General features: G+C 38.5%; 3 protein-coding genes across 6 annotated transcripts in view; all 3 read left to right on the forward strand.

Annotated features, from left to right (window-relative positions):
• Positions 1-811: 811 nt before the first annotated feature.
• On the forward strand, positions 812-7,481 carry rnf121 (ring finger protein 121). Its single transcript, XM_086057943.1, has 9 exons — positions 812-959; positions 2,375-2,412; positions 2,605-2,746; positions 4,047-4,201; positions 4,316-4,423; positions 5,156-5,276; positions 5,373-5,506; positions 6,500-6,601; positions 7,102-7,481. Exons 1-9 carry the CDS (start codon positions 882-884, stop codon positions 7,220-7,222), a joined length of 999 nt encoding a protein of 332 aa, XP_085914069.1. The 5' UTR covers positions 812-881; the 3' UTR covers positions 7,223-7,481.
• A 146-nt stretch (positions 7,482-7,627) lies between these two features.
• Positions 7,628-9,334, forward strand: LOC147160981 (interleukin-1 receptor accessory protein-like). 2 transcript variants are annotated; one of them, XM_086057944.1, is made up of 5 exons: positions 7,628-7,893; positions 7,965-8,006; positions 8,079-8,144; positions 8,461-8,590; positions 8,668-9,334. In XM_086057944.1, exons 1-5 carry the CDS (start codon positions 7,821-7,823, stop codon positions 8,858-8,860), a joined length of 504 nt encoding a protein of 167 aa, XP_085914070.1. In that variant the 5' UTR covers positions 7,628-7,820; the 3' UTR covers positions 8,861-9,334. The 2 variants fall into 2 exon arrangements, with proteins under 2 accessions (XP_085914070.1, XP_085914071.1); XM_086057945.1 differs by having other exon boundaries at positions 8,082-8,144.
• A 2,263-nt stretch (positions 9,335-11,597) lies between these two features.
• The window catches only part of LOC147160982 (connector enhancer of kinase suppressor of ras 2-like), a 28,005-nt gene continuing 11,995 nt past the window's right edge, over positions 11,598-27,607 (forward strand). Inside the window, exons 1-8 of one of the 3 annotated variants that reach the window (XM_086098837.1) lie at positions 11,598-12,178; positions 16,087-16,250; positions 18,696-18,898; positions 18,993-19,098; positions 20,306-20,347; positions 20,448-20,567; positions 23,697-23,756; positions 23,826-23,894. In XM_086098837.1, coding sequence (XP_085954963.1) covers positions 12,115-12,178; positions 16,087-16,250; positions 18,696-18,898; positions 18,993-19,098; positions 20,306-20,347; positions 20,448-20,567; positions 23,697-23,756; positions 23,826-23,894 — 828 coding nt within the window. In that variant the 5' untranslated portion in view covers positions 11,598-12,114. The remainder of the gene's footprint in view (positions 12,179-16,086; positions 16,251-18,695; positions 18,899-18,992; positions 19,099-20,305; positions 20,348-20,447; positions 20,568-23,696; positions 23,757-23,825; positions 23,895-27,607) is intronic. The other 2 variants (XM_086098838.1, XM_086098839.1) reach the window with 2 other exon arrangements.

Consider the following 27,607-nt stretch of genomic DNA (forward strand, 5'->3'; position numbering starts at 1 on the left):
TTTCTAAACAGAGTTTAAGTCATTTGGGCGGCAGTATTCCGTTTCAGGCTTTGTACGCTGATGGACCTATTTCTAACACAAACAAGCTTTGAGTGGGTGGATTAATGCGTCATCATGCCATAATAAATACGAATTTGATTATATTTTTGCATGTATTTCAGACAGGCATTGTATTGTTTGGATTTATTTAAGAACATCTCCTTCAGCCAGTCTGATACTTCAAGGCATGTATGGACGTGATCACAAATTATGAAAGGTACATAAATACTAACAATCACGTAATTTTGTTTGTTTATTACATTTTGCAAGGACTGCAAGGAGCGGATGTGCTCTCAGTGCTTGAATGGTAGACCACTTCCACCAGCCAATAAATAATACTGCCTGCACTCTTCCAGCTCACAGAGTATTTTTCCGAACGCCCCAATGATATTACCTAGACAAAAGTCAACGAAACCACGTACAAAACTGCATATGTTGCACAAAAGTCACACACAGACGTAAATATAAATAACTATAAGATAAAACTAAATTACAAGTAGTTTTAAGAGAGTAGTGATTTACACCTTCCGTTCACGCGTGTTCAAACAATGAACGTCTCAACTATTTCCGGTCCAAACGTGCAATAAATGATAATTCCGGGATGAAGGTGATGGAGAAGAGTATACTAGACTGTTGGAAAAATGTTGACTAAAATGTTTCACGGTATTCCATTGAGAAGTTTCAGACAACAACGCGCATTTCTTTTTGAAAACGGTCAAACATCATTTGTGACATTATTTTGAAATCCATACCAGGAAAGCCAATACCGGAAGTAACAGTGAGTGTGAGATGTTGCTAGTCCATTGCTAATGGCTCCCGAAAGATAAAGCAACCCTCTGAAGATGGCCGGGGTGTTTGAGGTAGAGGTGGATGGAGTGGAGCACGACCACGGTCTGGAGCATCACGATGAACCGATCCAGGTGAGTGTAATTTCTAATATGTTAAGTCGTGACACTACAAGCAGGTGGAGTGGATTTAGTTCCTGGGCGGTAGTTGCTAACGCCGCGTTAGCTTCTGCACTGTTAGCCCAACGTCAGCACTCTTTCTCTCTGGTAATCTTCCTACTAAACAGAGGTGAACTGGTGGGTTCCAGACGATAAAACGTTTTACGAATCGAATAGCGTAAAGTCAAATGTGCCGCTTCTAGGCCAGCGTGGTCAGGTTCCTATCCTTGCAATCAGTTGTCGTTTGTTGGTGGATCGTTGAATATACACAATGCAGAATAAAATGGCCACACTGCCTTTTTAAGTGTACACCTGACGTGGTTGATGGGGGTCAAAGGTAACGCGTTTAAATGTCTACATAAAGGTGTGGCCATTGGTGTCTTACCCGAACTGGCCAAATGTCAATTAAGTCGAGTTTATATCAGTATGGCTTCTGTCATGCATACGTTTAATAAGCCATGGCTTCTACCCGTCAGCCCTTCTTTCGGATATAAATGTTGCAAATTATATTATATGATCGATGTAACCTGTAATAATGTGTCCAAAAGGAAAAATTAAAATAAAAGTCACAGACACCTGCTGTCAGGCTGTCACACCCACTGTTGTGTTTTCATTAAGGCATGACTGCATGGAAAGTCATTCCTTATTTTTAAGGTGAGCAATTACAGACCTTCATGGTGGGGAAAAAAAATACTCCTGTAATCCATTGGTTCTGTGGTGACTGTGTAACATCAGGGGACCTTCCAGACACAACTACACAGTCTGCGACATTGTTGTCAAGTTTACACTTATGGCATATATGCCATTTGGATTCACACAATTAACTTAAATTATATGGTATTGCTATTTATGGCTGCATTATAACGGAAAACTGAATATTTGACCCCTGCCAAAAAAGGTTGAAAATTGTCGCTAGATGCCACAAAATTTTACAATTTTTTTTTTTCATGGTCACTGGTGATCATCTAATGTTGATGTGTGTATGCACACTACTAGTCAAGCACTTTAAATGCAATTAATAGCTAGAAATGTTACAAAGGTAAGTGGTGAACTGCCATTATAGAAAAATAAGGTTACTCAAAACTGTAAACATACTGTGACAAATTTGTGAATGACTTTCTGAAGAATATTACATTTACATTGTGTAAAGAATGCCATGAGTTTGTTCAGCTGTTTATAGTCAAGAGTTTAGAATACGTTTAGGTTTTTGTTGAATTGATTTTGTGGTATTAGTTTTTTATTAGATTGAAACATTGTACTGCATGAATAAAAAAAAATTGTTAAAAAAAAATATAGAACATAATCTTCGTAAAGTTCTGACTTTCTTTTCAAAGTTAGTTTTTTCTTTTTCAAGTAGCATCAATGATAATTTTGTCTCTCTTTGTCAACAGTTTGATGCGTCCAAGCTCTCACCGGAGGAGAAGTGGAGGTTTGTGTCTCAATCCAAATAAGAACTGCAATAAATGTAAATGGTTTCAGTGTCTTAAAATGTCATATAGCCAGCAGGCGGCTCAGAGAGTGAATAACCGCTTCGTGCCGTTTTAAAAGCAAACATCTTTCTTAGTAGATATTAATTAACAAGGTTTTATTTACGCTTGAGTTGCGCTTGTTTGACCAACAGGGTGGAGCATGCCAAGATGCACGCCAAACACAAAGGCCATGAGGCCATGCACGCAGAGATGGTGCTGATCCTCATTGTCACACTGGTCATCGCCCAGCTCGTCCTCGTGCAGTGGAAACAGAGACACCCAAAGTCTTACAACGTAAGAAACGACACTATCCCATGACTTCTGTTTTTATTTCATGACTGGGTATCATTCATTGACCACATAAGAATTTTAGCTGTCATGTCGAAATGGATCAGTACGTATGGACATGTGATGTGGTGAAGCAACCCTGGGTTGACATTGAGTATTTCCCTATGTGGCAACAAGCTGCCGGGGGCTGTTTGCTGATGTTAAATTGCTAACGATACAATATTCAGTACTACTGCAGGAAGCTGAAATATTGCTAAGAGTTTTGTTTAGCACTGTTAAAGTAATGTTTTCTATTCTGGGATTTTGGCCAGCCTCAAATTTGTACTTCAATCTAGAAATCAAATCAAATAATACAGGATGGTTATGAAAGGTGTTCAATGAATAGGTTTGCGCAGCGGCGTTAAAATATGTTGTTACACGGCATGTTCAGTTACTGCTGTTTTTTATTGGACTTTTATATTTATGACCTCAAAGTGGTTTTGATATGAATATTACTGTAATTAGGACTTTACTACTGCGTTGGTGTAGGCAAGTTGTATAGGTTCTTATCTCCTTTCATTCTACTTTGTCAAGGCAGCACCTAATTTTTTTAAATAAATACATTGATAAATAAACTTCGATTTTCCCAATTATCTATTAACTCATTCACTGCCATTGACGGCTATAGACGTCATAAATTAATTTATTTAACAAAAGAGTTTTTAACTAGAATTTGTTTTTGTTCATATAGAACAGATATAAAATTTCTGATTAATCGTGAGTTAACTAGTAAAGTCATGCGATTAATTACGATGAAAAATTGTAATCACCTGACACCCCTAATTTTTAATAATCTTTTCTTTAAAAAAATAAAAAATAATTGTAATTTTTTTTCACATTTTTAATGATCTTTATTTAAAAAAAATAAAATAAAATATTATTAAAAATTAGGGGCGTCAGGCGATTACCATTTTTAATCGTAATTAATCGCATTACTTCACTAGTTAACTCACAATTAATCACACATTTTTATATCTGTTCTAATACAATAAAAACAATTCTAGGTTTTCATACTCTTGTTAACAAAAGTGGGAAACATGTTAAACTAATAGAAATAGTTAAAAGGAATTTTTGACATCTCTAGCCGTCAATGGCAAGTCAATGAGTTCATGACATGTCATCCATTTTTACGAGTGCACTTAAGTAGTTTGTGTGCAGTCATTTGCTTCAGTTCAATATTTCAAGAATCATTTGTCAGTCGTGTGTAATGTCAAGTAAAAGGCTTGCCCGTTGGTAACTTTTTCTTCCTGGTTTACGTGTCTTGCAGCTGGTGACTCTGTTCCAGATGTGGGTAGTTCCTCTCTACTTTACTACCAAACTTCACTGGTGGAGGTTCCTGACCACGTGGTTTATCTTCTCTGTAATCACAGCATATATTACCTACCGTGCCACTCGCAAGCCACTGGCCTGCACCACACCAAGGTAAAATGCAACTTTATGGCATATCTGCTACCCCCCACCCCCCCATACACACACACACACACACACAAAAAAAATGTCCGTCTCTAAGGAATCTAGCGTTCTCGCCTGCTACAGATTGGTGTACAAATGGTTCCTCCTCCTCTACAAGATCAGCTATGCCACTGGGATAGTTGGCTACACTGTTGTCATGTTTACTCTTTTTGGTATCAACCTTATATTCAGGTAGGTCATGGTACTTTTTCTCTCTCTTTTTCTTTTTTAACAGTCTGTAATAGAGCTGTGCAATTAAAATTATTACACGCCACAAATACAAAATTGGCATAATTGCAAAACAAAATCAAAAGATTATTAATACTAATTTTGAGCTGTTTAAGTTGATATATTTGCACCTTTTTTAGTTTAAAATGACAAATTTTGTTTAGTCCAAAAGGAACTTGTATATAGTGTTTCAAATAAATATATTTGTACCAAAAAAACAGATGATTGTCCTGACTCCGAATCAAGATTGCAATTATTACCAAATTAATCCTGATTAATATTTTCTTCATAATCGAGCAGCCCTCGTCTGTTACTATAACATCATAGTTCGAAAAGAAAAGAAAAGACGACATTCTTGGCAAAGTCCAATGTTTTGCAGTGGACTGGCCACTAGATAGTGCTGTTTGCCACCATTTTGATCTGCATTGGGCAAACTTTTGTGCTCAAATGTCACACTTGATTTTAAGATGGACACACAGGAAAGGTAATTTGTTGATTGTATTTGTGATTAATTATTCATAATTAAAAATAATAATTCTAAAACTGTTGTAAATGTATATAGTTATAAGGCCTCTTGTTAGTTTCAATCAAGACTGAATATGATTTACAAGATCAACAAAGGCAAATCTAACTTGACAGCAGAAACGGACTTAACACTGTCAGTTTGGTGATTCATAGAATTGTAATCACACACAGGATAAAGCCAGAAGACGCAATGGACTTCGGCGTGTCCCTGTTATTTTACGGCCTGTACTACGGGGTCCTCGGCAGGGACTTTGCAGAGATGTGTGCTGACTTCATGGCGTCAACAGTCGGGGTAAGAAAGGGCTCGACTTTCGCTCATCATTGGACATGACGACTTCTGCTCCAAAAAGTAACATTCACTGTCTCGCCCCCCCCCTCCCTAATGTAGTATTACAGTGCGTCCGGAATGCCAACCAAGCATTTGTCTGATAATATCTGCGCCGTATGTGGTCAAGCCATCCTTGTTGACGTCAGTGAGGAGGGCATCATTGAGAACACGTACAGATTATCCTGCAACCATGTGTATCCTTCACTCTTAACATCTCTCAATGGAACATTTTCATTGGATTTAACCAGGTGGTCTACTTGAGCTCAGAGATGTCTTTCACGAGAGACGCCTGGCCTTGACAGCTGTGGGAAATTTCATTCGTGTACAAAAAGGTCACCGTAATCAAGTCAAGATAAAAAAATGTTTTAGTGCGCATACTTGAATAGCGCCGGCCTGGGGTTAAGTAGCTAGAAGAGGTGAGTGACCTGGGTGTAAAGGTTACAAGCGGATTTTGCCTGCTCTTGTCTTGGTTCTTGCAGTGTGCAAGTCCTCAAAAGCGGGTAACAATGTACTGATGTTTTTTTTTTTTTTTTTTTCGGCTACCCTAGCTTTCTGTTGCAGTCAAATTTTGTCCTTTTTTTTTTTTTTGCCATCACGCCAGATTAAAGAAAGTTTCGGATTTCTTTGAAAGGAGAGCCGCAATCAACAATACACTTTTGCATTCTGTGAGAACAGTAAAACACAAACAACTAACTACGCTATAAAAAATGAAACTTTATTTAAAAAAAAATATATATACTAAACAGGGGTTTCTTTGTTGACTAATTTCTATGAAAGCGTTGTCATTGTGAACTGGAAATGCTCCACTTACTCGATGACCTTTTCTTATGCAAGCCGGTCCGTTTTATTTTCATCAACTCACTTCCCCAACAATTTCACAAATAACAAGCATCTATAGTTGACATAAAAGATTATCTGTGTTCCTTGTTTCTTGTCTTTCGAAACCGGGTGTTCCCCGTAAAGTCAAGTCATTTACACGATGCTATTACTGGATTATGAGTGTCAGGAATTGCCCAATAAGCAAAGAGTTGTAGTATTTTACTGATACTTAACAGGTCGAAACTTTGGATCTGATAAGGATCCTCATCCGTGTTTATTATGCACAGCTCTATTTGTTTCAGTTTTCTTCATACTCTTAACGATTCCAATTCCCATAAGGGTTTGATCTGCCTTAACTTCTCATCCAGGTTCCATGAGTTCTGCATAAGAGGTTGGTGCATCGTGGGAAAGAAGCAAATGTGCCCGTATTGCAAAGAAAAGGTAGATCTGAAGAGGATGTTCAGCAACCCGTATCCTTTTGGCAAATAGACCGGAATGCACTTTTAATTTAGTTTGTTGATATACATTGTAATGCCCAAAAATCAGTAAATAGGGATTTTCTTCTTAATAGAACACAACTTCATAGCAACCAATTCTTGTGCTGACAGAAGAGAATTCAATCTCGTCACTTAACAGGAAGCGTTGCTACTAAACTTCAGGTGGAATTTTTAAATCCGATGCGCTCTTAAGTTCCTCTTCCTTTTTTTTGTGGCACAGATTGTGCACTACTAACAACCACAAGAGTTGTATAAGTTGCTTTTTTTTTTTTTTTAACCTATGTATTAAAAATAACTCCCCCGCTACCTGCATAGTAAGATAATCTTACTTTAATTACTATTTACCTGGTAAATTGAATTGTTATGCTCTCACTTGTATGTAAAATTAAAGGTACCAAATGTCGTTGTGTGTAAGACGAGAGGTAAAATATTGACATTTTCACCCCCCTTTTCCTTAATCGAAGATTTTGTAGCTGGGAAAGGCCACACGTCATGTATGGACAACTTTTAGACTGGCTTCGCTACTTGGTGGCCTGGCAGCCTGTTATTATCGGCTTTGTGCAAGGCATCAACTACGTGCTCGGTCTGGAGTGACCCGCACGCGTGGGAAATGGACACACATACCACACGGAGAAGAAAACGCTCCGATTCAAATGACCGGGTGCCTGGCAATGAACTGAAACATTGGTTTAAAAAGTGTCTGTACTTTTTGTATATATTTTTAGGTGCACATTACCAGTACTAATGTTTCATTTGATTAATAGTCTCAATATCCTGTCAATTCTCAGAATTTTCTTGACACCCTAATTGGTTTTTGCAACTAATGTCCCAGTAAAGATGTTCATAATCATTAGCTGCCTGCTTTTTACTTATTTCTCCATGTTTATTAACACAACTTTGGCCACTATGTTTAATGCAATTTTCAGCCATCTGGTAGTTGAAAAAAAAAAAAAGGATTAAAAGTGTTATTACCAGAAACACACATAAATGGCTTGTAAATTAAATCCAAGCCATGTTTAATAAGATGAGAGAATAACATTGTAACTTGAGTACAAAACATTAATATGTCAAATTCGCATGAATGAAATACCAAATCACACGCTGAGAAAGTCCCCTTGGAACTGAACTTTAACATAGTGATCGGCAAGGTAACAAGGAAGTTGGTCCTCTGAGCTGTATATAAAGAAATCACATGCATGCTAAGAATCAGCAGTCAAGAATCAACGCTGGAAGGATCACCATGACGCTGTCATCAGTCATCAAAGGTAATCCGTTTTACTGATGCCAGCCCATTTCGTTCAGTTCATGGTTGTAAAGAAGTAATTTCCCTCCACAGCTCTGGGGTCTTTAAGTCTATTGTTAGTAGATGCCTTACCAGGTATGCTGTCTTTTGTGTGTCTTAAATCGTTTTTTTTTATTATTTAGTAGTTTAATTGAGGTGTTTGTTCAGCAGTGCCTGAATATGCAGCGCCAGTCATCCTAGGACCAGACTACGTGCAAATGAAGGCTTATCCAGGTAAGACTTAATCAGCAAATGGGCCTTGATCTTGGGATTTTCAAAAAGGAGTCCATGAGACATTTGATGTGCATTTTTTTTTGTGTATGTGTGCTCAAAATGTATGAACATTCCAGCCAACTATAAATGTATAGCATTTTCTCTGCTCATAAAAGTGAACAAATAACTTAATATATAAATAATAAAACTTTACACCCGTCTTATTATTATTTTTTGACACTTGTTATTTCCATTTAAAACTAATGAAGTAGTAATAAACATGTTGACATTATTTTAACAATTTTGGACTGAAGTGTATCTATAACATCTCCTTTAGGTCATCCATTGGTTCTCCATTGTGAAGCTTTGACCAAACATCACAATGATTTGACACTTGTCTACTGGCTCATCAATGGCTCATTCCCTGAAGACATTCACAGCAATGACAGAATACATGAGTTGGAGACGTGAGTATCATACTCAAGTATTGTACCCACGTATTTTACGCTTCATATGTCATAAATTGCATCTGTGTGTGATTTAGATTCACCTCAGAAGACGACACAATTCAGCACGGGAGTTTGTTGCTGAAAAATGTCACCGTAGAGGACCTTAACACCACCTTCACCTGTGTAGTGATCAATGGTGTTGGAATGGCTCATAAGAATGTAACACTGGCAACAAAAGACATGAACAGTTTTGCATGTAGAAAAGAGAAAATACGGAGTGCTGTGTGACCCCATGTAACTACTGTTGATGATGTATTAGTTTACAACCTTAACTCAGTAGCTTAACACATAGTTGACTTCTTAAATTCAAATTTTAATTCTTACAATGTTGACAATGTGTCTTTAAAGCCTCATTTGTAGATAACTATACAATTTCTATCTAGTATCGAAGCAATTGCATAGGACTGTATTTCACTATTCACTCCAGCAGGGGGCAGCGTACTACCAGAAAGAGGCGGAGGCCTCAGCCCAGCCTAATTTTAAGAAACAAAGAGCTGCCTACTTCCTCAGCATGATAGTAATTGACTCGGACTGCTTGTCTCATTTATACCTTCTAGAGATGAAATCCTCTTCGTCTATTTTGCTGGAGTTGCCCTCACTTGACGTTGAACTGAACCTAAGAGTGGGTGGGGCTATGATCGGATTTGTGTAATACCCGCAATGAAATGTGCAATCCAGTGACAATTAAAAAATTTTACATGACGTACAAACACAGCTTGAGTCTTATATTTGCAATTTGGATCCATTTATGAATCAGATTAGAGCCTGGGGTAGCACGAGTACGTGAAAAGCCATAGGTAGTCGTCTCTCTGGGATGCTGTAGCGCCTGTCATCTTTATTAGATGCACTCTGACCTCTAGCAGACACTACATCCCCAAGTGAAGTCTCGTCACGGCGGCTCTTTCACAGTTGTCAATCAAGCTGTGCCACTGAACATGACGTTTTCTTTTTTTTTCTTTTTAAATTTACCAGGGTTGGATTTAACATAGTAACCGGTCTATAAATACAGAGAAACAATATTTTAAAATCTTATACTTTTACTTAGTGCTTTTCAAATGTTTGTAGGGTCTCCTGTCTGTCTAGCCATACAGCATACGGGGTGTGCATCTCTCCACAAAAGACACTTCGATATGGTTATTTTATTGATTAGTGATTTTGTATAGTTATTATTGAACTAAAAATGGTATACCCAATAATCGTATTTATTTCAAACAAACACAAATTACTCATCAACATTTTTTTTTGTCTCCTTGTGTAGACTTGAGTGGTTGTGCACTGAATATATATATATATATATATATATATATATATAGTGAGTCCCAGCCTGGAGCTGTTTCCAGTAGAGCAGTAGGAAAAGCAGCATCCTTGTCTCATTGGTGACAGTCTTTCCACTACACTGCCCTTTGTACGATGGAAGCCGAGCAGCTACAAAGAAGGCAGGAGAAAACATTGTGTTTATGGGCGCTTATTCTTGCCCACAGGAGTGGGAGAGGCACAAAAGTCATAGCTGAAATGGCATGTGGATAGATTAGGATAAAGGGCAATGGGTTGATATATTCTTAAGAAAAATACACGCTGAATGTCAAATGTAAAAATATCCAACCACCATCTACTGCCCAGTTTACAGGTGATGAGAAGCTTACGCTATAAATATTGGAGAGTCCTTTACAACGTCATTTTTCCTCAAGCACGGTCATCTCTGATGATGCTATGTTTTTTTTTTGCCCGCAGATTATATTCGCCTCTTAATTAAACACATCCAGCTTCTGCAGTAATTATAATTTATGATGGAACAAGGTTGTACGGAGGAAATAAATGAGATAGTTACTTGTATAATGCTACACTGGCAGAACACAGTGATGGAAATGTGAAGAACAGCCAATATTCATTATGTCCAATTCATCCAACCATTGTTTATATTTAAAGGGAAAGTCAACCCAAAGATTTTATTTACAATAATAAGGTGTGTGTGCCCTCACTAAACACAGCATTGTGATTAATATTGCAATTGTGTGTTTTTATCCATCCCAGCGGGCGGCCATTTTGCCACTTGTCGACTGGAAACTGGGCGTGTTCGGAAAATACACGCTGAGCATGAACTAGTTCACACCGACCGTGCGGTACTCGAATTTGCCGTTTGGAAATTTGGAGTGCAAGAAAAACGGTGTACCAGTGCCGCACTTGCCGCTCTTGGGACTAGCAAAATGAGGGGTGTGGCTTGGCGGGGTGGGGTGGGGGGTATAAAATGAGGGGTGTGGCTAAACGGGGATATAACGTTTTCATCTGTGTACCATGGATAATTTATTGGTAAGTTATGATATTTATTTATTTTTCTCTGAAGTTTGCGGTTTAGTGGCACTAAAGGTTTGCGGCTATTCTGGTGGTTGTTAGGCTAACGTTGATGTTGGCTAGCTGTGTGGGCTGGCTAGTTGATTACTGCTGAGCCAAGTTGTAGTCTTGCTAACACAACACACTAGTGCGTTTTTAGAAATTAACGGGAGCAGAGCGCTACTTTGCCTCTCTGAACATACGCACATGTGGTGCACGGACTTAAGAGGTATTTCCAAATGCACCCAATGACATCACAGTTTGCCAGGGTAACAAACCAATCATGGCTCAGCTCCAGAAAACAGGTGACAAAATGGCCGCCTCCTGAGATGGATAAAAACAGGTGGATTTTGCTGCTTAACTCATGTTCCACTAACACAATATTAATCCGAATGCCATGGTTAAACTAGTGGGGCTGCATACAACATAATGTAAAGAACATTTTGTGCTTGACTTCCGCTTAAATTGTCCCCTTGCGCAAGAGCTACGAGGCGTGCCACGCAACTCCACGTTCGCATCTTTTATTGTTCTCTTATTTTATTGTTATGCCTCTTTTTTCCCGTTCCAAACTCTTATTTGCCAGCTCAGAAATTCCTTCAAAAAGCCCCTCCTAGTATTCACACAGCTTGGCGGCATGAATCAGCCCTCATACCCACGCACTTTGCGCGCTGTGGGCTGTGCCTCCTCCATGTCTGTGCAATGTGAGGGAGGATGCTCGCTGGAGGCTTCCTTTGCTCTCAAGAGTCCAACACAAAGTAGCCAGTGGCTTCTCCTCCTCCTCCTCCTCCTCCTCCTCTCCCCGATGCTGCTGCTGGAAGAAGCGAGGTCGTGCAGCATCCCACACCGTCCGCGGAGCCTGACACGCATGACAAGTGAACGAGCTCTTTTGACGGCAGCCAGCAGCACAGGAATGTGCCCAAGTGTGGTCTGCAAGCCACATTGAGGAGCTACCGCTTGTTTTCTTTATTTTTTCTTTTTTTTTAACAATAACCCGCACGCCGCAGAGCAAAGCACAGCTCATGTGATTGTTAGCGCGGGTTACATTTTTGTACCTCTCTTTTTTTTGTTTCATTGCTAGCGGCGTTGGTGGTTTGCAGCTTGGCGGAGCTTGTTTTTCTTTGCTTTTGTCACGCGTGGACAAGACAAACTTGCGCATGGCTCTGGTCATGGAGCCCGTCAGCAAGTGGAGCTCCAGTCAAGTGGTGGATTGGATGAAAGGTACGATTTACACATAAATATGCACTACAGCGTGGCGCATTGAGTGAATGTGCACTGGGTGCCTCGTGCACAAAAGACACCAAACACCTGATGAGCCTCAGATTCGAATTAGAGCGTTTAATCATCTGATCGATTTTTTTTCCTCCCACAGTGGGAAGCAATAGCCCTTTCAGCCAGCTTGTTCTCTGCCTTACAAATCCTATAGAAGTGTCTCTTAACGATGTAAACAAACCTCTATTGTGTCCTTTTGTTACCGGCGTCTCACTGGAGGAGACCCAGGGGGGGAAATCGATTTAGTTTTGTACGTAGAGAATTAACCTTTTACTTGAAATTGGTCTAAAAAAATACCAAATGTAGTCAACACTTTGACCCCATTAGCTTTCACATCAAATGTGCAGCACACTCGTCGTCCAAATGCTCAATAAGAAAGTCATACTGACAGCAGGTCATTTTATTAGGTACACCAGCACAATTTCATGATTGACGATTAATGCTTCGTTTTGAATGACACAGTCAGAGACGTTTTCTTTAACATGGTCCTGATTATACTGTGGTTGGTATAGTAAGTGGATGTTATAAAGGGTCCCTATTATTTTGATCAGGTACTACATGTGGCTAAGGCTACTTTTGACAGCATGGTGGATGAGGGGTTAATATCTGGGCTATTTATGTTTATGTACAGGGTGGACCAAAAATAGGGTTGCAGTTACTTCATTATCTGTGTCATCCTCACAATCATATGTAGATGTAAATGATAGAAAATAACACTCAACCTTTATTCTATGCTACTTAATCCTTTTCAATGAATACATTTATTTAATTTATATCCCTAGCATGTGCACCCTTGACACAAAGGTGCACCGATGATAAGACAAAGACATAATGATGATGGTTTAACTTCGAAAAAAAGGAAAACTTGTCACCTATAAAATCGCTCACGGACCACTTGGGATTTTCAACCTTGACCAAACCAAACATTGAGAATCGTTGTTCTCAAAGTTGATGAAGCCTTGTAGTGCAGAGAATGGATTACACATGATTGGTTTATCGCTAGAAGTCTTATTTTTCTACTTGTATTCAAATGTGTGAGCTGCGTTGTTTTGCTGGGCCACGTGCTCACGTGTTTGACCACACAGCCTCAAGGATGCTTCAAATGATATATACCTTTACTAGCACACACACACACACATACACACACACACACACACACACACACACACACACACACACACACACACACACACACACACACACACACACACACACACACACACACACACACACCCTCATATTTCTTAAAATGATGGATTATTTTTTTCAACAGGCTCTGATGTATTACAGCGACAAGGGCCACACAATACTAATGGTACAAAGTTACAAACATATGTTTTTGCTTGCGCAAAGGCTCGGTTTAAAATACACATGTAGTCGGCTGATGTGATACACGGGATGAGATTATGCGGAGACGAGAGCAAGATGATGTGTAAAGAAATGAAGGGGGGGGGGGAGAGAATGTTTAGTTTCCCACATGTGACAAGTGGAGCAGTGGCGGTTCCAGTGCCCGGGGGCCCAGTAATGGTGATGTAAAGTGAGGGGGAGATGTGTGTGTGTGTGGGGGGGGTGATGGTGGTAAGGGGCCTTCACTCTTGTCCCAGCTTCTGAGGCCTGGCTGCATTTTGCAGTTACTATTCAGCGCCTCCATTATTAGCATAAGGGTCCGTGATGTCACTGGAGGCCAAACAGGGGCGCCCTGTGACCTTCCCACAATCCCACTCTCCACCCCCCCCCCCCCCCCAACCATCGTGCTTTTGTGTGCGCAAGACGCTTTCTTCCCAGCTGTGACAAAGCCGCTTTAAAGGAGAGATTCTCATTAGGAGGAGAGAAAAGAATTCCAGCTTTGACTCCTTCTCGCAATAGTATGCGCCATAAAAGTACAAGTACTTATTTGATGAAAGTGTGTCACGTGCATTTTTCAATGCATGTTTGTTTGGTTTTCTTTTAACGTATGTTTTTGCGAGGCAGCTTTTATGACATACATTGCCAATTTTCTCTCTTCCTCACACATTACCACTGATCAATGACAACCCAAATCCATAACTTAGCATATTATGTTCCCCTTCTAGTGGTTTAGAGCTGATACATTTAATTTCTTCTACTCGTGTCTGATAATCTGACGAGCTCGTGAAATGGACAAGAAAATTGATGACAGGGATTATTTACTGTAATCAGCACGCTATCCTTAGAGTGATACTGTCAAACAAGATACTGCATTGCCTTACCAGAGTTTTGACATTTTCATCAGATTTGTGTAGTTAGAAACAGTATAGTATACATTAAATCCATAAATCATATACACTAAATTGTGTGAATGCTATTGTGTACCCTAGCATATTTCTTCTATTTTGTCTTGCTACTATGGAAATCCTTGCCAATATGGTACTTATAGTCTCCATGGCAACATGGGGAATACTTCATTGACATAATGAGTCTCAATTAATTTGGTTCAATGGCTGATTAGTTAGGGTTTTACGTTTTGTGCCGACCATGAAACTTCTTTATGTTTCCTTTCCACTGTTTAGCTGCCAGTTCAACTTGGTCTGAAATGCTTGAGCGGAATTGCTTGTATTTTGTAAAAAAAATAAAATGTATATGTCTCTTATTAGCATGCCAGTCACTGTCCAGTGACATTTTACCGTGAGCTTTATTAGCATTTTACTCAGGTGTTAATTAAAAACACACTTTCCTGGGTCAGTGAGGAATACTTTTCTGCTTGAGCAGAGTTTAATATGAAAGCCAAAATCACAATAAAAGCTCCAGGAAAATATAATGAATTTAAATGACCGGTACATTAAATTAAAACTGCTACATATAATAAACAACCTCTAAAATAAAAAAATAGAACATTTATTGAATCTGAGCTGACTTTGTGCGTTACGTGTCATTCAAAGTAGTAGTATAATAGTTTAATATATGATATTATAATAGTTAACCTTATAAAGCCAAACGTATCATCATATTAAATACAAGACATTTTGAGCCCTTTATTTCATGAGTATAATATTTTTTTCCCCATTAAAAACCGGACGTATATGATCTGACACATGCATTGCACGGATAATCCATTAGAGGGCAGCATCACCCAGCTGATGGCTTTTCCAGCGACCTTGCAAGATCGCCCCAATTGGGAAAGGAGAGACACCTTTACTTATTAATAGTGGGAAATGTTTTTTCTGAGTTTTGGAAATACTAATATGTTTATTGTTATATTTTTGACAGTTATAAATGTACAGATTTCACACAAATCAAAAGTCTTACGTGGAGACTGATTTAACTTTTATTTTTTTATTTGCTAAAAAAATACTATATTTACAAAGAATCAGAATTGTATCTCATATATTTCATGGTTCAGGCTTTATAGGGTTAACAGAATTAAAAAAAAAATCAAGATCAGGTCTAAAAATCACGATCATTTAATTCTACAACAACATTTCTAACTTTCAGGAAGTTTTGTGTCCATACCTTGCATAATGCTCTTTTATAAGCATGGAGGCAGACAGACGGCACATTTTAACAACAACTGCACCAAAGGATTTAACACCTGCTGCCTCAGTGAAAGATGTAAAAAAAAAAACAAGCTGAGCGCAGACGCTCGGCTCACTTTAGTTCTGTGCTTTTTTTAGTGTCACGCTGAAAAAATGGTCACCAGGTCTGTTGATTAACAGGATTCTGTTGCTTTCCCCACCAAAAGGACCAAAGACAAAACAGAATGTGCGCAAAAATGCATAGGAAGCTCTAATGCAGGAATGTTTGCCTGACTTATAGATGCAAAAAATAAAATAAAAAAAGTGCCATTGCCAGGCAACAAACAGTTGGCAAGTGTGTGAGTTGGACTTGTTTGCTTCCCTCAGGACTGGATGACTGCCTGCAGCAGTACATCAAGACGTTCGAGAGGGAGAAAGTCGGGGGGGACCAGCTGCTGCGTATCACCCACCAGGAGTTGGAGGACTTGGGAGTGTCCAGGATCGGCCATCAGGAGCTCATACTGGAGGCGGTGGACTTGCTATGCGCGCTGGTGAGTCCAAAATTCCCACACGGCCTCTCCCACACTTGTGTTATTTCAATTGCAACAGTCGCAGAGATGTTGCTGTCTCCATGAGCTTTCACATTTTATGGACAAACCTCAATGTGTCGTCAAGCGGCGAGGATTATTTACTTGCCGCATTGCATCGGCGAGGTCAACTAATGCTACTTAAAGAGGGCGTCAACCCATTTTTTTTTTTTTTTACATTAGTATGTTCTATCTATGCACCCCCGCTAGTTTTAGCACGACATTCTTATTAATATTGTTTGTGAAATATGAATTAAGCAGAAAAATCCACCGTTTTCATCCATCTCAGGGGGCAGCCATTTTGCCACCTGCTGTCGACTGAAAATGACATCACAAGTAAGTGACGACCAATCATGCTTCACCTGTTCTCTGAGTTTGGTCATGTGATGTTGGCAAACTAAGCCATGATTGGTTGTTAGCTGAGCCCTGAACTACTGTCATGTCATTTTCAGTCGGCAGCAAGTGGCAAAATGGTCGCCCTCTGAGAGGGATGAAAACGGTGGATTATACTGCTTAATTGACATTCCACAAACGCCATATTAATCCGAATACGTGCCACAGAACAAATGACTGCTTATTTGTTTATTATTTTGGGTTGACTTTCCTTTTAACTCTTTTGCTCCCAAAAACATAAAAATATTACCATATTTTAAATATTACCATAGTCCCAAAAACATAATTATACGTTTTTTAAATGTTTTTTTTTTAAATTTATTTATGCTAGAGCATACAGAAGGTTTTGATGCAGCCTCTGACCTGAAGAGGTCGCTTAAAGCAATGGTAGTTATTACAAAAGAAACGGCAGTTGGCTGCAGAGTACTGTATAGGAGATCAACCAGGGCCATGTTGCAACAATCTCTTTCCCCCAGTGTTTTAAACAGATTTGTGAATAATGAGGAAAGTTAGCTATATTCTAATGCTAATTGCTGCAAAATGGAAACAGATGGAAATATCTTATATCTTTCGTTTGGTAGGTTCCATGTTTTTATAGCAATAGAACACAATATTCTGTGGGCCTTGCAAAATCAGTCACAATCCAGTAAAACAGCCAGGAGCGAAGGGGGTTGCTTCAGTGAAACTGGCTGGGAGTGAATGAGTTAAGTGCAAGTTGGACATTTAGGGCCTCTAAAAAATGGAAAGTAGTAATTGGTGACAAGAAAGTTTGTTGAAGTCATATAGTGTGTCAGCGAAGAGAAGAAGTTACAGGAAGTCTTTGTCCATCGCGTGGGTATGTTTTTGCTCTACCGATTGGCTATTAAAAGCTCAAGCTAACAATTGACGGACGTCTCGTTTGCTTGACATTTGGTGTTTTGACACATTGCCAAGCGGTGACATGCACACGTCAGCATCCTCACACTTTCAGTAATTTTTTTTTTGCAACTCAAATGATTTTTTAAGCCATTAATTTTTAAGGGTAAAGCAACTTAAGTTGTAAAATCAATGATGCTAAAATGTATTGGCATCATTTGTGGGGTGCATTATTTACTCACATTTTACTGTATGCATATGATTATACCATCGCTGTATACATTATTTGGTTAAATATATTTGACTATTGACTCCTCTTTATTGATAAACAAAACAAATATATGCTTATTGCGGTGCTCAGCCATTTTTTGGGTAAAAATCGTTGAAATGTTTTGAGATGTCGGACGTCCGATCATGAGCAGGCTTTCAGATCCACCGTACTGCGTGGCTAAGCAGCTAAACAGAACACTTTAGCAACATAGCGAGACTGGTCATTTCGCCTCAACATTTGTCAGCCAATAATGCATAAATCTTGGCGATATACAATAAGTCATGTCTAGAAATGAAGTGCAATTTGGTGCAGATCCAAATTAAGATTGTTAGCTCCTGGCTAAGGCTTCCAGTGTTGACTGTCAATCAAGTTGACTTGCTGTGAAAACATGGAGTTGTCTTTTGAACCCTAAATGAGTTGCTTGACAGTGACGGTTTATTTCCTTGATTAGGATTTTCATTTATTGTAAGAAGAATAAAGAGACGAAGATGGCTCCATGTTCGTCCCCCCCCCAGAGACACACGGAGAGACAGAATGCAGATTTGAGTGGACTGGAGGTCGCAGATGCAATCTGAATGTAAAATCCCCTCATCCTACATCCCTGCACAGGGGCCTTGCTTCAGCTGAAAAGCTTCTTACATAACTGGGATTTACTTTTAAGTCTCCCAGGCGCTGCTGTATTAGATATGATTAGTGTCCCTCCTGCCGCGCTCCCCTCGCCCAGGAGGACGCAACAGACTCCCCCGAGGCCTGCGGGTCCGCTTTGGCGTAAGGCCTACCAAGGGATTGCCATCACGTGCAGCATCTTCAGCTGTGCTGACCTCACACTGTACAAAAAACTACATCAGAGTCTCACATGAATCTCAATCTGCTCCCCCCCCCCCCTCTAGAATTATGGACTGGAGACAGAGAATCTCAAGACTCTCTCTCATAAACTCAACGCGTCGGCCAAGAACCTGCAGAACTTTATCGCGGGGAGGCGTCGCAGCGGCCACTACGACGGCCGAGCCACTCGTAAGCTACCCAATGACTTCCTGACCTCCGTGGTGGACCTCATCGCCGCTGCCAAAAGCCTTCTGGCGTGGCTCGACAGGTGAGATCGCAAATGCTTCTATGTATGATTGCTTAAAAAAAAAAAAACGCAAAATAAATCACAAAGGAAAAAACCATCTCATGGTTAATTCCAGGTGCTCCTTCTTCTCCAGGTCACCATTTGCTTCTGTGGCTGACTACGGTGTCACCAGGAACAACGTGATCCAGCTGTGTCTGGAGCTCACGACAATTGTACAGCAGGTACATCAACTATGTATTCTAATCGTCAATGAATACATATTTAACACCTCATACACTCTTCTTCACACACCAATATAATTAGTAATGACCCTAATGTGTGTACAGTCGGTTTCATTCATTGCAAAGTTGTCTATGACATTACAATGAAAAGGTGGTCAATAATTGAATATCACTATTTTGGAAAAAAGGACAACATTTGACACAACATCTCTCTATACATTATATAAAGATACAAACTTTGGTGTGAGATGCTCTTCTACCATACCATGATATGAATATAGTACAATCCATAATTGCACTGTACATCTTTTCCTTCATAGCTTACAGAGCAGCTTAAAAAAATGCTTAAAAGATAATTTTGCTTGTGTAGCATTAGCAACTAGCAAGTGTGTAGCGTATGTTATTCTGTTGTCCCGAAGCGTCCTTTAAGCTGTTTAATGTAACGTTTAATGTAAAACTAAACGCACAACAATAAGAACTAATAAGAATTACATCCACTATATATTTAAATAGAAAACAGCGCTAGCCTAGCGCTGATGCTACAAGCGAAGGGAGGATCCCATTCAAATGCTAACCGGAAGTTAGCATCGACTCCGGGAGTGTTTTTCCTTCAAATAACGAATTTTCTCACACAAATGCTCTAGGAACACATACCCACAGGTAAGATGACACAATGGGGGGGATAATTTTATGCATTATGTGTATTTTTCAAAAATAATCATCAGATTAATCGGCATGTTTTAATGCCAAAAATTAGCATCGGTCGGGCCCTGGTATTATGCATGTATGCATACTCCCAAATACGTGCATTTTAGATTCAATCCAAATTGTCAATGTGAATGGCTGTGTTTTATGTTTAATGAGGACAAGCGGCACAGAAAATTGGCGGATGGATAAATAATGACAAAGCCATTAGCTCGCGCTGCACCGAGAGATCGTTAGCTAATCACATTCATAATAGTTTGCTGACTACCTGCAGTTAGAGAACCTTTATCAAAATAAGTGAGAGACTGGTTCGAGAAATGCCTCCGCACTCGTGGTGATTCATTTGTTTTGTGTTGGTGCGTGTCTGTGTGGGAGTGTTGGAGGTTAGAGGTGCCAAGCTGCTTGCTTTTCTGCTTATATCCTCCTACAGCCAAAATGCCAATAATAACCCATTTGGACACATTCTCTTGTGGTAACACGGCTCTCTTAATGTCCCCCATAGGATAGCTCTGTATATGAAACGGAGAACAAAATCCTTCATGTGGTGAGTGGCAGAGTTAATTTCACATATTCCCATGTAAATAAAAGCATCCCACACGCACACACTCCATCGTCACTTTTGAACCCCACTTTGTCCTCCGCAGTGTAAAACTCTATCTGACGTGTGCGACCACATCATCTCTCTATCGTCGGATCCCATGGTGTCGCAGGCTGCACATCTGGAGGTGGTGCAGCTGGCCAACATCAAATCCACCGAGGGATTGGTAAGTCCTCACTATTTATTTGAAGATTGTGTTCATGTCATCGGAGAATCTTGTCTTCTTTGCACGCAACAAATGACAGCGGTTTGATTTTTTTTACCACATCACAGTGTTAAATTCTTCTCCCCAGGTGCGATGATATAAACACGTTTGATGAAAATAAGCGACCAAAACAGTAAAGTACAAATCTATTAATAATGCTGGGTGATGGCAAAGCATACTAATTACACTCAATGCCACAGCATGACACTTGATTCATATAAAGCATGTACAACTTTCAAGCATGCTCACTCACTGCCAAAAGACTTCTTTGCACCTTTACATGATTTACTCTTTACACTGTCTAAAAAAAAAATTTGATAAATTTGTACCTTTAAGGGTTCATTCGCTCGTTATTCCGAAAATACCCTCAAGAGTAGACATATTGTACCCCGTAGTTTTGAGACCCATACGTACCCTTTGTAGGTATTAGTATATATTGCACAATACTCAAATAGGGCTGCGTATCAATTCTGATTTCCTCAATCGATTACATTTTGATTCATAAGAGTTCAGTTCGATTTGATTTGGATTTTTTGCTGATCAGTGTTACACAAACATTGACATCAGCAAGGATGAGATGAAAGCATTTTTATAACTGTATTTCAATAATTGTTAATATAATTTAAAAATATTCTCAATTGTCTTAAAGTGCAAAAAATCAGGTCTTTCATTGTAAGAAAATACTTTTAAATTCATGTGAACAGTAAATTTCAAGAAAACAGAAAGATACAAAAAAATTGGCCTTTAAAATTCAATTTTCTTCTGAATTTATGGGGAAAAGAGATATTAAAATTTAAAATAAACACTTTATGGTGTCATGAATCGATATCAGGTTCGTAAAGGAAAATCGATTTGATATCGATAATTGGATTTTTTTTAAGTCTTTCATAAATGTAAGAAAATTATTATGAATTCATGTGAACAGTAAATTTCAAGAAAACAGAAAGATACAAAAAAATCGGCCTTTAAAATTCAATTTTCTTCTGAATTTATGGGGAAAAGAGATATTAAAATTTTAAATAAACACTTATATGCTTCGCGTCATTGTCCATCTGCACTGTGAAGCGCCATCCATTTGGCTCAATATAAACAGATAATATCAGATATGGCATGACTTCACATTTTACCAGTGAGCCTGTGAACACTGCTGACCTCACCGTCATCCAAAAACTAGGTTTTGCTGCGCTCATGGGCATGTGAGTCAGCTAATGCAATTCAAAGAATGGGTCACTCATGTTAATATTGAGGGGGGGGGGGTGTTATGCTTCAACATATACTTGTAAGTGGATCTCCTTTGTGACAGAAATTGGGTTATGCAGCAAAGACAACACACTCGAACCATCAACAGTTAGTGGGACACTGACCCACACTGCAGCACGAGTGTCCCAGCTTGGGGCCACAACCGAAGTCTCCAACCCCCATACAAACACTAGCAAGGCCCAATGCAAGTTCTCTCATCCGTTCACACAACACTGGGCCCAGTGGCCTAAAAATAAACCTCTTACAGTCCTCTTGAAGACCAGCATGCTGCTACTGTTTTATATGTGCGAGTGTTCACGTGCGCTCGCGCACATCTGCGTGGTTGTGTGAGAGTCGGCGAGTATGTGTGTGCTTGGGTGTTTGTCATGCACTTCTGACCCCTTTTAGTCAAAGCTTTCAGTTTGATGTGTTTCTACAACAAGATAAATAATCCGCCATGTTTGATTCAATCTGCCATGTGTCCCAACAGAACACGGAATCAATTTGAGATCTGCCTGATACATTTATATAATGATTAGTGATAGACCAATATGTTTTTTTTTTCAACGGCGATACCGATTATTAGTAGTCAAGGAGACCGATAACCGATATTTCATGCCGGATATTCATTTTCAGTACAAGAGAAAATATTATCGGCAGAATAAAAAAAATATATATAATTTTTTTTTCTTAATCGTACAAAGAATTGACAGCTTTGTTTAAAAATTTTAACAAAAAAATGCAGGGAGATTTTATGGTCATGTGTTGAGCAAAATTAAAAAGCAAGTAAATAATTTCCTAAAGTTTCCTACTGGAGATAAAGTTTTCCAAAATGTCAACATAATTTCTTAATTTTATTATTTATTTTTTATTTTTAAGAATGAAGTGTAGCGAGTTCTCAATGTCAGCATTTTTTTTATATGAAATTTAAATAAATCCATAAATGAAAAGTTTCCTGTATCACACTAAGCAACAAATGCATGCAAATGTAGCTAATTTGGGGTTTTCGTCAGGGTTCGTAAAAGGTTTCAAAAGATCTTCATAGACAGTAAAAAAAAAAACCCAGTCTGTGAACATCTTACAAACCCTACATTTTGCTACGTTTGCAACTTTCACCGCTCAGTGAGATACCAGCTTTATCGTCCTTCAGATTCGTAAAAGGCCGATGCCGATATTTGTCAAAATGGCAAATATCGCATCGATCTAGCCCTAATAATTAGGGATGTAACGATAACGGCAATATCATGATATCCCGGTATTAAAAGCAGCACATCTGTTAAAAAACGTCGGGTTGATTTCCATTTGTGCAGTTTTAGCACCCTCTGGTGACTATTTTTTTTAGTGCAGTTTAATGTTCACAAGGCATGTTTTGGCCCTTCCATGTTTAAAATCCACGCTAATGGTCAGATGAAGGGGGAACATAATATGCTTGTGAACCGAGCCATTATGTGGAGGAACTCAATGTGTGCTTGCATTAGCAAGTAAGTGCCTCAATATATATATTATATTTATATATCTTTCATAGATAATGTTTATAATATTTTTCATTGTTGTAATGTACAAAAGCACAATATTGTGTATTATTATTATTTTTTTACAATATTGTGACCTTTTTTGTGTCGCCAACCTCCCCACAAAATCGTGATAATTACCGTATCGTGACCTTCATGTGGTAATAATACCGCATTGTGATGTTAGCATTTGGTTACATCCCTACTAATAACTGTCTTGAAGGTCTATTGGACATGCTGAAATGTTTCCAACTGCTAACCCGAAAATCTTCTACAAATGTGAGCTGGTGTAATCCACCTTGCATCATAGTTTGCTCTATTTTTTTCCCTTTTACCGCAGGGCATGTATATCAAGTCAACATATGACGGTTTGCATGTCATCACTGGGACAACAGAGGGAGTAAGTGCAATCCTTTTTTGTGAGATTTGCGTTGTCACTCTAATTATCACTCATTGTTTTGTTTTTTAGTCTCCAGCTGACCGCTGTAAGAAAATTCATGCTGGAGATGAAGTCATTCAAGTCAATCATCAGACAGTGGTAAAGATTGTTTTTTATTATTTATTTATAACCTAAAATAGAAGATTAGTCTGTAATGAAGGTGCCCAATGTTTCACTTTCTGCCTATGTATTAGAAAAGGGAAGTACGCACATTAAGTTTTTTTTTTAATGATAAAATCTTTAATTGTTACTATTAAAAAACTAATGTAAAGCACAGCCCATAGGATTAAAATAGAACATCATTTCGCTATTATGGTACAGGAAACACCCACTGGCCACAACATTAGGCACACTAGCACCATTAAAAAAAATTAATCTCAGTATTATGCACCTGATATTTTGTCAGCGAAAGACTTGTCACTTTTTCTATATTAACAAAATTTTTGCACATGGGGGGAAAGCTGTCGGTGTGACTCTTTGGAAAGCTGCTTGTAATATTTTAGATACATCATTAGCTACACAAAAAAGCAATTTTACGCCACTGCAATCACAGTAATAAGCATATTGAATAGCTCTGATGGTTTTAGTCCAATTAAATTATTATTAGTTGTTGTTGTTGTTGTTACTGTCGTCAAGGTATTCCGTATCGGATCTCGTTAGATTGTGAAATACGTTATGTTATTGTGGCCATGTATGCATTAATTCGAATGTGCATTTGGCTGGCTGCATCAATACATTCAAATTGTCCTACTTATGCAACCTCTTTCCCAAAAGCCAATTTCACTTTTTGAGGGCCATGCAAATTGTGGGTTTGATATTTTGAGGCTGAGTTTAAAAAAATAAATAAAAAATTAAGAATTGCATGGCAGGCAATTCAAATGGTCTCGTCGAATAAGGCCTACGGGCTGTATATTTCTCACCTGTGCTCACATCAGCATTTCACTATAGCTGTTACAACTGGAAGTGTGCAGCGAATATGACGACCCAAAAATCTATTGGAAAATAATTGCTACTTGAGTGTACGTGTGCAACAAAATGTAGTGCAATTATATGCCACAGGCAAGTCACCGCACCGACTCAATGCAGCATGTTTATTTATTTTATCTTTTTTTTTTTTTCTCAAAAATCCACATCCTTTGTTGTCAAGACTCTTTTCATGTGGTGGAAAAGAATGAGAGACGTGCACTTCTCTCAGAAAATGGCAACAACAAAAACCCAACAACCCTCATAGCAACCGGCCTATTCATGGCAGTTAAAGTGATAGGAAAGTGCAGGTGTAATTAGTAAATGCCACGGAGCCTGTTTTTTGTATTTTTTGTTGGCTTTGCAAAAGTCTGTTTGTTTGTATTTGTGCGACTGTTTGGAAGGTTCTCAAAAACATTCCCCAGAGAAAAAAAAAAAAGTGAATCTGAAGCTTTGTGCACAATGATTTTAACGATTCTAAAAGTTGCTCGGTGACAATAACAGTAAGCGCTGTTTCAGACATTTCACTTTGGGTGACATGTCGCTAAAGTGGAGATGATTTGACTGATCTTCCTTTTGTGCTGTCAAGTCTTTGGATAGTAATGCTAAGTTTTGACTTCCCTGCACAGACAAACATCAGCGAGAACAAGATTTAAATGAATTTAAATTTAAACCAGATATGATTGGCTAAAAGGTTGTTACATCTTGTTCGAATAAAAGAAAAAAACGCTGCCACGTGATCAACTTTGAAAATTGTGATCACGCAGTGTAGAACTGTCAAATATGCTTCTGTCTTTAGCAAAAAGGAGGACAATGTGTCAGCATTAAATACCTTAAGGCTTCAGTGTTGTTCTATCCCAATTATGTGACAAATTTATAAGCATCACGCTTTCTGTATGAAACTGGACAGGAAACATGCAATATTAGGCCTTTAAAAAAATAATAATATATTTTTTACTTTGAACAATTGATGCTATGGACCTCCGCTGCCAAATACTGTAACGAGCTTTGTGTTCTTTATCTGTCCCCTTTGCACTCTTTGTGTGTGAGGACTTCTCTGCAGTGACTGTCAAGATGAAAAATGACTTGGATTGTGACAAAGTAATTGCTTGGTTAGTGCTTGAAACGTTTCCCAGGCTTGCTCAAAATACACAATCGGCCCAATTGTACTAAACACATTGTACACATTGTATTATTACAAGTGCACTGTGTCTCATACAGGCGAATATTTGCTGGCATATTTGGAACACCAGGAAAAAGTATTTCACCGAGAAGGACTGCTTTTTTTTTTTTTTTTTTTACGCTGAACATCACCAAACTGGGTTAAATTTTATTTACAAGGAGTGTAGCTGTTCGTAACCTCGAGGCTTAGCACGACTTGACAGAACCTTCAGAATGATGACACGGGAGGCGTGTAAGCTGCTTCGTGGCCTCCAGTGTTGTATTTAACATGGGGATCCTCATCAACATGAATAACTGAGGATGCTTGCTTTGCTTGCACTGCATACCCATCATGAGTCACGTGTAATATTTTCATAATTACCATATAAGAAATGCAGGGATTGGCAACTTAAATGCTGGAGGGGGACACCATTTTTTTCATCAGTGCTACAGAGGCCACACATTTCTTAACCAGATGTGTGATAAAAATACCTGCTCTTAATGTCATATTTGATGATGATAATAATAATAAGAAGAATTTTGTAAATTTTTTCACAAAAATCATCTCACTCAAAATGTTAATATGATTCAGGTGCTACCGTATGTATGTTTTTGCCGCATATCATTCAAAATCCGCAAAAAAAATTGTAGGCCTACTCGCATTGTGGTATAGGAAAATAAGACATGCCCGCCCATCTAGTGGTGATTGGTGATATTACAACTTAAAACTACAGTCGATACCTGCATATTCGACACCACGATTTGCATATAAATTTTTTTCAGTATGTTTTTATATTTTGGATTTTTTTTGTATTGCGAAATAATTTCCCAACTTTCCCCCATTTTTTGGATAATTTTGTTTAAAAAAAAAATTGTAAACTTTTTTTATTTTTATTAATCAAGTGGGCTGTGAGTTACCCATTCCAGTCATTTTTTCCCACTCAACCAGCAAATCCAAAATATTGATAATACTTATTTTTAAAAAAATTATAAAATTGTAATATCCATTCATCAATTTTTTATAGTACTTGTCCTTATTAGGGTTTTGGATGAGCTGCAGCCTATTCCAGCCGACTTGGACAAGAGATGGGGTTAACAATATAATAAAGTAGAAATATTACTTTTAAAAAATGTTACAAAAGTACAAAAAAGAAAAAAAGGCGTGATAGTACAATTTTTTTTAGGGTTGAAATTCCTTGGAGTACGGTACGCTGAGCCTTTTTGTGATTGTACACCTCAAATTCAGTTTGGCAAAAAAAAAGTGAGAAGAATACAAATAATGTCTCTAAATATTTTAGCAATGCCATAATAATCATGTAAAGTTGAATCCACTAAGGATGTACTACATGTGAAAATAATATTACAGAGCTTTTGTATTTGCATTTGTCCATCTGTTCGTTAGCGGGCTACTTCCTGCTTAATGGAGGATGAGGAACAGACGGAGGTGCCGAAATTATTCTGGGGGGGGTTGCACAGTTCCAGTGGTATTATATTGATTCACATGGTTAGAATCTAATGAAATAAAATTGGTTGCTCCTTCCTTCACGCACCATTCCTCTGTGTTCATTTGTGTAAAAGTCATGTTTTACTGGAAAGAAGGCTCATCAAAATGCAGCTAGTGGTTACCCAAGACTTTTTTTTCCCCACAATTAATTTAAAAAAGCCATGTATTAAAGCCAGTTTGTATT

The sequence above is a fragment of the Leptonotus elevatus genome, chromosome 16 (assembly GCF_054856555.1).
Source record: "Leptonotus elevatus isolate MCC_2025b chromosome 16, RoL_Lele_1.0, whole genome shotgun sequence".
NCBI lineage: Eukaryota > Metazoa > Chordata > Actinopteri > Syngnathiformes > Syngnathidae > Leptonotus > Leptonotus elevatus.